The sequence below is a fragment of the Pteropus medius genome, unplaced genomic scaffold, assembly GCF_902729225.1.
Source record: "Pteropus medius unplaced genomic scaffold, Ma_sr-lr_union100, whole genome shotgun sequence".
NCBI lineage: Eukaryota > Metazoa > Chordata > Mammalia > Chiroptera > Pteropodidae > Pteropus > Pteropus medius.
In genome coordinates this window covers 10,279,347-10,292,685 of record NW_024355008.1, presented here as the reverse complement: position 1 = coordinate 10,292,685, position 13,339 = coordinate 10,279,347, and the positions used below count along the sequence as shown (strand labels likewise).

The 13,339-nt window shown below is 39.3% G+C and overlaps 1 protein-coding gene and 1 long non-coding RNA gene across 4 annotated transcripts in view; one reads left to right on the top strand and one right to left on the bottom strand.

Moving 5' to 3' along the window:
* The window catches only part of LOC120598188 (uncharacterized), a 31,447-nt gene extending 27,811 nt beyond the window's left edge, over positions 1-3,636 (top strand). The window contains exon 2 of the long non-coding RNA XR_005651535.1: positions 2,105-3,636. This is a non-coding gene — a long non-coding RNA (uncharacterized LOC120598188). The remainder of the gene's footprint in view (positions 1-2,104) is intronic.
* The window catches only part of PLCXD2 (phosphatidylinositol specific phospholipase C X domain containing 2), a 46,849-nt gene that overhangs the window by 15,213 nt on the left and 18,297 nt on the right, over positions 1-13,339 (bottom strand). For all 3 annotated transcript variants that reach the window (XM_039857045.1, XM_039857046.1, XM_039857047.1), the window contains one exon: positions 2,084-2,544. In XM_039857045.1, coding sequence (XP_039712979.1) covers positions 2,084-2,544 — 461 coding nt within the window. The remainder of the gene's footprint in view (positions 1-2,083; positions 2,545-13,339) is intronic.

The window sequence follows — 13,339 nt, the reverse complement described above, 5'->3', positions numbered from 1 at the left end:
TGTGTGAACAGCCCTGGGAGCATCACAAGCTGTGGGAACTCCAGGTGCCAAAGAGCCTGTGATAGAATCCTGGCCCCGTCACTCTCTAATGATGTTCTCATGGGCAACTTGCTTAAGCCCTCTATGCCTCAGTTTTCTCAGCCGTAAAATGAGGAAAATAACAAAATACCTATCTCACAGTGCAGTTAGGAAGATTAAGGGAGTTAATCCAAGTACTTAGCATATTGTAAAGGCTTGATAAATATTAGTTGTTATTGTTATTGTTTTTGCTATTACATTATTTAGCATTATAAGAGATCTGTGAGTCTGAATGGATACAAATTCAGGTTTAGAGGGAGAGGTGTGATAAATATTTGGCAAAATATCACTTAGGAATGTTTGAGTGAGGACAAATAGCTTAGACAAATTTTAGCAGCTACTAAGAATTAACTCCTTAGCCTCCGTGGAGTCCAGGACCTTAACCCGTGTTTGCAGTTACTCAGGCCAAACCCAGGAATCCTCCTCAAATCCTCGTTCTTTCCCACATGGAATCCCGACCATTAGGAAACTGGTTGGCTCTCTCTTCCAATAGATTCAAAATCTGACTGCTTCCCACTAATAGTCTCCACCTTGGTTTCCCTAAGTCCCCCACTCTCCCTACTCCGGTCTCTTCCTAGTAACCAGAGGAATTCCATTAAAACTTGTCAGTCCCAGCCCCTTATGCTCAGCTCCCTCCTCACTCCGTGTACAAGCCAGGTCCTTACAGGGCCTCGGGGCCTACAGAATCACCCATTCCCTCTCTGAGCCACTCTGCTCTCCAGCCTCAGGACCCCCTGCTCTTCCTCAAAGATGTCAGGTGCACTCCTGCTGTGGGCCCTGCACTGGCTCGTTCCTCTGCTGGGGAAGAGTTTTCGCCAATATCCATGTGACTAGCTCCCTCAAATGTCATCTTTCAATGAAGGCTGTCATGATCAACCTATTTAAAATTGCGACCCATCCTCCATCCCACAAAATCCTGGCTCCCTTTTACCATGCTTGACTTTCTTTTCCCATGGCTCTTATCACTTTCTGGCACTATATATAATGTATTTTTTTTTATGTTTATTTTTTATGCTTTATCTCCCTCCACTTGAATGAAAGCTCCATGAGGGCAAGGATTTTGGTCTTATATGCTAATTTATCTCAAGTGTTTAGAATGGTGCTTAGCATAGACTTGCTGTTCAATAAATATTTGCAAGTTAATAATCTTTAATTGACTGTTAATTAAAAGCTCTCCTCTAAGTTCAAAACGACTGCCTCTTTAAGATGCTTTGGTTAATGCATCTATAAATAAGTGAGCAACTATGAATGAAAGGTACTTACTTTTTTTCTTTTTTAAAGAGAGTCTAAATTGGAGGCTGACTTTTCCTGGAGCTCTCCTCTCCCACTATGTATTATCCTTTGCTTTCAGAGCAGAATATAGCTGAGGCCCCCATTCTTTTTCTTGAGTACGTCTCTCATAGGTCTAGGTTTGGAGTCCCTTCTCAGCATAAGAAACCTGGAGAATAGTCTCCCAGCCTGGATCCCTCCCATGGGCTCATCCTTTCTTAACTCTCTCTCCCACTATGACCCAAATTCTGTGAAGATGGCCTTTTAAACTGTAAACACACCCGAGATTATCGCTTCGCATGCCTTTGCCAACTAATGCTTTCACTTATCGATCCCTTTGGCAGGGATTATGGGGCATTAAGTTGAAGGCAGTATGAACGGACTATCCCTAAGGGCAACTAAGAGAGTGAAAATGGACTCAATAGGAGATAGAAAAATGGTATGATCAACAGGTCCAATTTTACAACTTTGCCTCGGTCTTGTTCTGGCCAGGCCAATCGAAGTCCATTTAGATGCCAAAGAAGTTTTAAATTTTTGGCAGGTGTTAATCCCAGTTCAAGGGTGCCCAGGGGGAGCCCCTGGAGCTGTCCTAAAGCCCAAGAATCTGTGAGCGTATGTTCGATATTCCACATGATCTCTGCCTTCTAGCCTAAGAGCTCTGGAGTAAGCTGCCTTATAGGTGGAGATATAGAAAAGGCAGAAACAGTCCCTTTCTTGCCCTTGGAAGCTCATCTACCTGGCACTTCTTCTCCCACAGGATCCGCAGTGTCAGACTCTCCACACTGCAGGCCGGGCACAGCTTGCTTCCGAAGGCCTCCTGGATCCGGAGAACCAGGCATTTATGATGGGCCTCATCCATGGCGTAGAAGTGGTTGAAATCCAGGAAGACAATCTCTTGCGGGTGCTGCGTAAGAAATGAGTCAATCTCCATCAGCCCGTCCCAGACTTTGATGCCAAAAAGCCCATGAATGAAGTAGATTTCCTGGTCGGCATCCCCCGGCTTGGAGGACACACGCAGGTCGAAGTAGCGGATCCCAGCTTCTAGCTGTTCTCGAAATGTCAGGTTCTGAGTCACAGACCACTTCTTCATTAGCTTCTTCACCAAGGAGATCCTGGCGAGGCGTTTGATAGCTGGGGTTTGGTCAGGCCCCACTGGGGACTTTTCATCCACCCAGTAGCTGAATGAGTCATGGGAGCCTGTAGCAATAAAGGTGAGGAAAGCAGTTGAGACTGGAGCTGGCAAAAATAAGCAAATCGATAAGAAAAAAAAAAAAAAAGGAACCAAATATGCAAAAAAAATGTGAGTACTGTACTTGCAAAAATTTTCAAGCTTGCTGAAAATAAAGCACAAATAAAAGCAATGTAGTCTTATTAGCCGCTTGTTAAGCCCTGGAGTAAAACTATTAATTCTTATATATTGCTGGTGTAAGGTAAATTAATAAATACCCTTTTGGAAAGCGATTTAGAAATATGTTTTGAAAGAGGAGCTTTAAAATAGTCATACTAGTTGATCTAGTAATTTATTCCAATAAAGCTATTCTGAGGGAATAAATTAATTTTGGAAAAGCAAAGATGCTTGCGGAAGAATATTCTTAACAGAGACAAACTGGAGGTTGCTTGAGTGTCCCTCACAGAAGGATGCTTAATGGTGGCATGTCCACTTTATTCATGCAGTCACTGAAACAAAGGGCATGAAAACTGTGTTTGTCCCAGGCATCTAAATTCTAGGAAAGGTAGAATTAAAAAAAAAAAAAAAACTGACTGCTTTTAATGCTTCTGTAAATACTATTTTACTAATGTAAAAAATGAATCAGTAGGAATGACTGACAGATCAGATAAACATCTTAAAGTGTTCAACGCAGGTTAGTTATATGGCCTCTTTTTCAACTCCTCTATTACTGAACTGAATCTGCTATTAAATGATCAAATGGATGTCCCTTCCTCTGCCTTAAAGAACAGGTGGATAGGTATCCTTCTAGACACTGAGATGATCTTCAATTATTATAAAGTATGAGTGATCATGATAGATACATTTCTAACTATAGTAAGAAAATATTTCTAAGATGAAAATAATCTTTAATGAATACTTTTCATTTTGTCATTGGTTTCCACTTAGAGTCAGCCATTGTTATTTAGTTAGCTCTGTGACTTGCTCTGAGACTGGGGACTCGCGCAGCTGGCTCTGCTTTGCAAGCAAAATCAAGGGGGAAAACACCTTTGTTCTGATACTACTAACTTTGTTCCTAATCATTACAACCCGTACTAGAATTAAAATTTTTAATTTATAATCATTGTCACCAGTTATCCATTTTACTAAATCTTAGTCATTTCATACATAATATAGAACTTCATAAAATGCCATTTTATGGTTTATTATTTCCATTTTCTTGAAAATAAATCATTCTGGGATGGCTTTACTAGTTCATCTTCTCAAAAATAAAGTGAAAAAGGGAAAAAAAGGTGATAACGCTTTATTTTTATGTAGTCTCTAGAACATGGAGAATATTCAGTAACTATTAAGAAAAAATATATTTACTAATCATTAGGCAAAGGCAATTTTGCAAGCGAGAAAATTACTAGCATATTTCAGGTAAAAAAATTGTTGCTATTACTAGAAATGTGGAGCAAGTCCCCCTGGATTTTCCATATGCACTGTCTCTGTTAATGAGACTCACTGGATACTTGCCTAATGCTCTACTTCCTCTGGCTGTACAGAAACAGGAAATCTTTATATCTCCTCATTGAGAGACTTATCATGAATATATTATATATAGATGGTGAACAGCCAGGTCTCTCTTTAAATTATATTAGCAGCCCAGCTATTCAGGACTGAGTGTACAATACACTGTGAGGCATGCACTGAACTTATTCTTCCCTGGGTACCAGGGAAGAGCCATTATCCAAGCATGGAGGAGAGACAAATCCCCTCCGGAATTCTCTTGTTGCTGCTGAGCCCAGTTTCATGTCCAGACAGAGATGTGCTAACGACCTCCAATGCTTTTCTCTGTGTCTGAGGATTGTGCAGCAATGTGACAGTGATGGAGCCCCAGAGATCTTTTCTGACATACAGAGACATACATGGTACCCAGCCCATCCCACAGAAGAGGGAGGGTGTGCACATTCCCTAGGAACACAGAGTCTCTCTTCATCTCTGCTCTCTTTTTCATTTCCCCTTTTCCTTTCTGACGTCCTCTGCCCAGTACCGCCCGGGAAAGGTAGGGACAATGGAGCAGATTTTTGCTGGTTTATAGCAGTTGTCCTGCCTATGCCTACAGCCATCTAAACCAGCCATTACTCTTTAACCACTATCAATATTTTTGCCTTTCTACTTATTTCCTTTTGCCTCATACAGAGTGAAATAACATTGGTCCTTTGCTGTATTTAAATATCTTTTTTTGAAAAATAGGATTAAAATGTCCTCCCTTCTCCTGCAAGTAGAATATTTACGAGTTATACAACCTGCAAATGGTAACAAAATAATCCCGCTCCACTGGTCCTTCCTTTATTCTCTAAGTGAAAGGCTGCATGGGAGTTGTTAGGGATGGCAGCTTTGATTTCTGGTCCATTTTATGATAAGGTTAGAAAACAGTTTAGTATCTCTTCCTGCTGCGATTTCTGCTAGGGAGAGTATTTCTGTTGCTACTGCACTCATCCCTCTCTATGGCTCCTTAATCTCTGCCTAAAATAGATTTAAGTGGTACCCTTTATCTTAACAAAACAAAGCACTTTCCTTTACATGTCTTACCCCTTTGAGGGGCTGTCCTCTCTTTCTTCCTCACTGTCAAATTCTTGAAAGCATAGGCCATTCCTGCTGCTAAGTCTGCAATGATTTACTCCCTCCTTCCCATCCAAGGCCACCTGCTATCTTTCTATTGCTACTTTTGATCCTTATAACCTTCAAACCAACTACTCCAAATGCCTTTATTCTTCCTGGCTTCTCTGAGGGTTTACTAAATAGGCTCTTTTCTGGAACCTTCCATTTCCTTGTGATCTGTGAGGCATAATTTGAAGTGTTCCTAACCTTTTGTTACACTCTCCTTCTGTCTCCTCTTCCTCCTTATTGTGTCCAAATTTAGATGTCTTTCAAGGATCTCTATTCTGCCTTTTCCTACCTTCAGAGATTTCATACCCCACTTCTCTGCCCCAAGTTAACCATATCACCACCATGCAAATGATGCCAAAAGCTTCATCTTTAGCCCAGACTCTAAGTTCCAATTTTGTTTCCAATTTCCTCTGCAGCCAACCACTTGATGGCCTCCTCACACAACAAATTACACATTTTGAAAGTCCAGCTGTCCCTCTCGCCCCTACAAAGTGTCTCTCCTGAATTTCTGCCAATAGTTCACTCAGTCACTGGGATTGAAACCTTGGATTCAATTTAAATTCTGCCCTCTCCCTCATCCTCTGCATCCAAACAGTTACCAAAACTTTGCATTTGATGTTTGCAACATATATCAAATTTGTCTCTTCATCTAACCTTTAGCTACCACTTCCTCGTTCATACATTCACTACCTGTCATATAATCAGGACCAAAGGAACCCTGACTTTTGTCCTTTCGCTCCAGCCCCTCTCCAATTTCTTCATATCCCAAACTTAATCATCTCAAGATAGTTCTGATTATGTCATTGTCCTCCTGCCTCCTCCCTCCAAACCAGGCTCAAACTGTGAACACTGGTTTTTAGGACTCTCTTTAATTCAGACCCATTTCTCGCCAGGCCCCTGCTGATGTGCAAAATACATTGACAGGCAGACTTCTTCCTACACTCTCTTTACTTTCTTTGGCTCATACTTTCCATAAAATATTCTCTCACCCCAACTCTGTCCACATCTTCTCCCCAGCATTTATAACCCATACCAAGCAAGTTGCTTACACCATGTCTCAGTTTTGACGATAATGCCACCTGTCACGAAATTGAATATTTGAATATTCAAATATTCTAATATTCAAATATTGTGAATATTTGAATATATGCAAAGTGTTTGGAACAATGCTGACACATAGTGAGTGCTGAACTATTGTTATTGTTATGATTAGCCATTTTTATTGGTTAGAAACTAGAGGGAAGGAGGGTAATTAACTGAAATTCCTTATCTTAAATACTTAGGGCCTGGAAGATTGTCTTGACTTGAAGTGCTGCTCCTCTCCATCTTAATAGCTGACATGACATGTAGATGACTGTTTAGCCTCTGCTTTGTTGACAGTAGTGGCGACTCACTCTCTTGATCATGGCCTAAGCTTTGTCATCACTCACTTGTAAAATCTTAAAACTCGACATTTTCTGATTACAACTTACTTTTCTTCTGCCTCGTTTTGACTTGACTTCTATTTCCCATTGATCCAAGAACCCAGAGTTGGCTGTTCTTCATCCTTCAGTTATAACCAAGGTTGTTACTTGCCACTTTTACCTACAGAATTATCAATTATAACTCTCTGAAAGCTGTTAGGATCACTGTCCAGGCTTGTTGTTTGTCTAGACATGTAGACATGAGCACAGCTCCAAAATGCACAGAGAAATATTAACATGTTTTCTAACAGACTTTTTGACTAACAAATGTTTTCTCCTCTTAGCCAATATTTCTCATTTACAGAGTGGACTCAACAAAGTTTTAGGAAATAATAGGCACCAAATATTAGTTGACAGTTTTCAGACTTCTCTTGGTAGGGAATTTTGTTGTCATGTCAAGAATACTCCACACACAGCAGGAAATATGGACATACAACATGCTCCTTAATGTTCCACACTCCATGGATTTATATCATCCCGAGTTTTAGCCCTGCAGAGGTCAGTTATTTTCCTTCAACTTTTGAAAACTCATTTTTCTGCAATCCTTTCATTTTCACAATTACTACTCTTGTCCCTTCCTGTTTCCTTATATAGTCAATAGGACATTACAAATGTCTCCTCTTTTCCTCTTTTTATATATACAAAACTCGGGATAATATATGTAAAAGCACTTTGTAGTCTAAAGCAGTACTTCTCAACTTTGGATACATATCAGAATCCTCCGGAGGAGCTTCTAAAAACCACCAGTGCTCAAGACCCCACACCTGATCCACTGAGTCAGAATCTCTCTGGGGTGGGAGTTGAGAATGGAAAACTTGAAACGCCTCCAGGTAATACAGACACCTAGGCTTGACATCTGCTGCCACAAGTGTAAGATTATCTTCTCCCAACAAGTTCTCTGACTTCTGGGATTACCTTCTCTGGTTAGTCTTCTAGAACTTTTAAATCCAATAATAATATGGTGGATTGCCTTTTCTATATCTTGACAGCTTTCTTCACCATTCTTTTTGTTCTGGAAATGCCTCCTGTCTTTTAACCAGTTAAATAACCATTGCTTGTATGTGCAGGGAAAAAAAAAAAAAAAATATATATATATATATATATATATATATATATATATATATATATATATATTGGGAGGCCTTGTTTTCCTTATCATGCCTTCTAGTAAGTGATTAGGTGAGGTTATTTAAGTTAATTAGGACCTTAGAGGAAAGCACTGGGTTACAGAGTTCAGAATAAAGTCACTGTGGCAGTGAAATCACGGGGAGAGAGATTTGAATGAGAAAAGGTTAGCAAGATGTCTGCTCAACATTACAGTTATTTCCTCCTAGACACCATGAGGCGATAGGGTGGTCTAAGGCACCAGGTAAAAGAAAATGAGCTGGACTTGGGAAGACCAGGGGCAATCCATTTGCTTTTTATCTGGAACACCAATTGCTACTTGGTTCTTTCTGAGGTTTGTTATTTGGGGATAAGGAGATCTCAAGCGAGCACACAACGGTTTTTAGTTAAAACACTTTTGTTACCCATTTCTTGAAAATTGGAGTAGTAGCCATTTCTCTGAACTCATTTAATTAAACAGAATTTAAAGCAAGCTTCTTGGGAACCTGGTCTCTAAATAAAACTAAAAGAATTCAAACCACACACCCTGAAATGATACATTTCATTACAACATAATAGCATTTCAGATTACATGGTAACCATGCTTAAAGCTAATAGAGGGAAGAATAACACAAGAATTAAGTGAAGAATATGAGAAAGAGAGAAAAATTTGTTTATCACACTTCTAGGTGGCATCCACAGAGGTTGAGATGGTGATCCCAGGTCGAAGAATCCCTGACTTCACACACATAAGAAAATCTCTTTTTGCCACCTCCCTTAGGTACCACTCTACCATGCGGGAGCCCTGCTAACTTTGAAGCCCATTAGCCCAAATCTGTTCTCTGAAGTCCATGCCCCCACTGTTTATTCAACCACTCAACCATTCCATGTGTCAGTGCTATGCACTCTCAACAAGGTGACAAAAACTGGTTTTTGGGAGATGAAAACAATCTTACTCTTTTTTATATATAAACACAGATATGTATGCGCACACAAACACACAGTACTTAAACAGATATACAGTATATCTGTCATATTAAAATTTCATTTTGGGGGCTGGTAGTGGTAGTGGGAAGGATCAAATTGGCTAGAAAGACTCCTTAGTGAAGCAATAAAGAACAAAAGGCTGAGAAATATCACTCGAGACTGAGCTCCCTGGCAGCCAAATGGACATCTGACTTCTCTGGGTGGAACCCCGGACACTGTAATTTTTTTGTTTCTTATCCTTAATTAACATGTTTCTCAATGCCTCCAACAACCGTTTCCCACTGGACACCCATCCATAAAAGTGACCCAGTACTAGAAAGTTCTATTCTCATTCCCAGTCCCCGGAACAATAATGGGTTGAAAATCAACTCAATTCTTTCTTTTTCAGTTACCTTTTAAATATCACACTAGGCATCTCCACGTCCAATAAAGTCATTTTTCTGCATACTCGGCTCCAAAGGACCCAGACTTGAAGTTTACAAGATGTCAGTTTAGCAAAAAGAAATTGACAAATGCTGAGTTCTGAGACCTAACTTGGTGAATTACCATAAGTCTGAAAGAGCTAAATGGAGAGTTCCCACGGTGGTTGAGAGCATGGGGTCTGGTATGAGCCTGCTAAGGTCATAATCCTGGCTCTACTGCTTACTAGCTATCCGATTAAAATGTTGTGCTTCAGTTTCCTCATATGTAAAATGAGGATAACAACAGTACCAACATCAGGAGTTTCTGGTGAAGGTTAAGTGATTAACTCAGATAAGCACTTAGAAGAGTCCTTGGCCTACAGAATGAGTTCAAAGGCATTATCATTATTTCATTATTAAGAAATCTGTGCCATCTACTTGGATGATACTACCTGAGAAACAAATAATTCTGGTTTTTAAATAATGTTGTGAAACCCTAAATATTTACGTTCAGGTATCTGCTGTGGCAGTTAACTAACGATAAATAAAGTTAGCAATTAAAGTGACTTATTTTAGGTTATATCCAGAATCAACATCAAAGGGAGTAAATTCAGACCACAGTATTATATGGTTTAAGTATAAATTGGCACTAAAAGTAAAATTATAAATGATCTCTAGTCTGCTCTTATGTCAATAACTTAGGAATAAATAAATACAGTGACTATACAATTTGAAAGTGAAGGAAAGTTCCAAGGATGTTCTTAACTTTTTTATTTAACATCATAAAATGAGACATCCTCAAGTGATTTCTAAGATAATCAAAAGCAGAAAACAAATCCAATCTGTTGCCAAAAGCATGTCAGACAGCAGATTTTTGGAGAGTGAAAACCTATATTCCATTATTTAAAATGAGGAAAAAAAATAGTACTGCTTTCTCAATCCATCAAAAAACCCTATCGGTTTTCATAAATATCACCAAAACACCGAAACACCTACGTAACCAGCCACAAAGAAACTTTCCATAACATAAAATATTTTAAACACCAAAAACTAGAGTCGACAATACTTTCAGAAGTTTTTCTGTATTTTCTTACACACTAAAAATATTAATGCACAGTTCTTAGAATATAAACATGGCCAAGTTTATGCTGGCTCACCTCTTGTCAGCATGCTTTGTCACTTCCTACTTTTCTTTGCACGTATGAGTTTCTCAGGCCTCTTGGGTTCACTTATTTTATTTGTAGGCTTTTGCTTTTTTAGAAGACATTTTCACTCAATAACATGGTAAGTTGAGAGCACTAATGCACAACTCGAGCCTGCTGGGAGAGCAGCTTAGATACACAGGCAACACATTCTCCACCTTCTTGCCTGGATGTACCTGCAACCCACCATGTGAATCTGCCATAATGAGATTTTTGACTTAGGGAGTGAATTCCAGGTAAAGTGAATCTTTTAAGTTTTGTTCAGATAGCAAGACTTCATTGTAGGGATAGCTACAGAGGCAGGTGGATCCAATGTCTCTCAGTTACCAAAGCATTTATGTCCATATCTGTGTGTATCTATTAACATTAAAACTGGCTCATTTAAAATAAAATCTGGATAAAACTCTTAAGAGGAAAATAAAACACTTTATTTATTTGGAAAAGTATGTTTAAATGAATTTTAAAATTCCACTGTTGGACAGAAGTATTTTTACTAATATCAATAGAGAGCTTCTAATAGATAAAATAATCATTCTGTAAAAATTCTTTTAAAGCCAATCATTATTTTGAGCTCTTGTTTTTTGAAGAGCCATCTAAACTCCATGTAAACTCCAGATTTTTATCAGAGTCTCATATTATTTCTATCGAAACTAAGATGGTCTGGTCTATTGCAAGCTTGGTCTTAAAACACATACAGACTGTGCATGCATTTTCTATTAGGAATGGTCAGAATGTTCAATTAGGGCTTGTTTATTTTATCTCGGTTTGAACCTTAGGGTATATGATTTGTGATTTACATATTCTTTTCCCAATTATTAACCTATACCCTGTCAAGTGAGACCAGAGTAATGCAGGCAGCTTGCCAGTTACTCACTGGAACTGATGCTGCATAAAATAGCACTGAATTTCAAATTTATAAATCAATGTAAAATACGCATGCCAAAAAAAAAAAAAAATTCTGGACAATTTAATAAGATCTTAACTGCACAGACTCTTCCCCATCCAAAAACAACAATTAAAGGTGCCCAAACACAAAAGACCAAAAACCTTGCTTACACTTAATAAAGCTAGGTCACTCAGATGATGCTAGCTACCAGAACGTGTCTGGCCAGGAATAAAGGCTCAATTAGGTCAAAACCCCATTACTGCAAACAGCAGAAGAAAGACCAGTGATCATTTATAGAGAAAAAGAAAAGACATGAGTGTTTATGCCGAAGGAGGAGAGTAATTTTCTCTCATCTCCTAAGGAGAAAAAGAAGAGGACAGATTCCCAGATGGAACTGGGATCAGAAATTGAGAGGCTCAGCCAAAGAACGGCTCCTCCGGATATAGTCCATCCATCTTTGAGAGTTTCAGAGGTGACAGCCTGGTGACTTGTTAAGTCATTTTAAAAGGTTGAATTTTTTCTGAGCAACTAAGAGGATTTTATGCTTTGATTTACATAGAGTCCAGAAGATTCTGTCTTCATAGAATTTCTATTAAGAAATCTTCAACCATATTTCCTATGAGCTACAAAGCGAGATTTAGGCCCTCAAGCACATTACCTTACTAAAAGTACTTGCATTTTAATGGACTTATGATTTTTAAGAAATTCCCCCCAAAAAAAAAATCAACAAAACAAACAAACATACTAAAACTAAGGCAGTGAAAACATTCCCACTTAAGATCATTTGATCAAAAACTCTGGATATTTTTCTCAGATTTGGCGAGACCAGCACTAAATTTTAAAAAAGACTAAAAACATATGTCTAAATACACATATGGAGCTTATTAGCAAGGCCAAGTTTCTGGAAGAAGAGCCATTTAGGAACTGCTCACTCCCTCAACACTGGTGCCCATTTTTAGACTTTGACAGTGACAAGGAACATTCAGGAACACTCTCTGGCTTCAGAGAGCAATGGCCAAACTAGACTCCAGATCCCCTGCTGGTTGGCTCTAACTTTCTGTGAGGCCATCATCAGTTCATCTTCCTCTCTGGCTTCCTGATTCATGATAGCCAGGTCTGGCAAGATTGTAGGCTCACAGAGATAGCCATGCTGAGGGGCATGCTAGCAGATCAGTGGCTGAAGGGACCAGTCTATGAAAGATGTTAAAGCCTTGCTGGGCTAAACTACAAATTTGGTGTCAGTTAATGCAGGCTTTGGCCAGTGACTCCTTATAAAATGAATGGAATGGCAATAAATAAATAAATAAATAAACAAACAAATAAATAAATAAATAAATACAGCTCTCTTTACTGCACATAGTAAACTCTTTATCTTGAATATGAGCAGAAAAAAAAAGTTATTTTTAGGTCTCATTATCCTGTAAGCAGAATGAATCCTGGTAACTGTGGTATCTTTTGTTTGCTAAGTACAACTGAAATATTCAGTTTTAGCATTAATGACTTTTGACATACTGAAGCAGTAGTAAGCAGGGTGGGGGGTGTGCAAGTTTGGCCAGAGAAGCTTGGAAAGACTTTAATTGCTCTGCTGAGGGGAGGGAGAGAGGTGGAGAGGGCAGGAAAAGGCTGAGAAGCAGAAGGGGAAAGAACGGGAGTCACTGTGGCTGCAGGGCTGAGGAGAGACCTGGGAGAGGAGGCAAACTGAATGGGAATTTTTCAAAGTGGTGGTACAATTTCACCTCTTTAATTCTTTCTGAAACATGAACATATATATTCTTTAAAGCGACGGTTTGAAGAAATGCCATAATGTTAACCTGCCTGAAGCAGACACATGTCTGGGTTCCACCGTGTTTTCAGACTCCATCACACCAGGGCTCTCCTGGGCTGGACTCCCCTCCTTGCCTCGCCTCACCCAGTGCCCAGACCAGGGTCTCTAGGCAGAGGCAGATCTAGCTGGGAGTAGGGTGGCGGGAGTGGGGTGGTGCTACATAAAGAAGCTGAAGGTGGAAAAGCACAGGAGGAGGTCTCTCTCTGATTGAGATGCGCTTAAGAAAGGTCCCTATATGAAAAACCTTTTTCTTGATATACTAGATTCTAAACTTTACCACAAGGGCTAGCGATATAAGAAT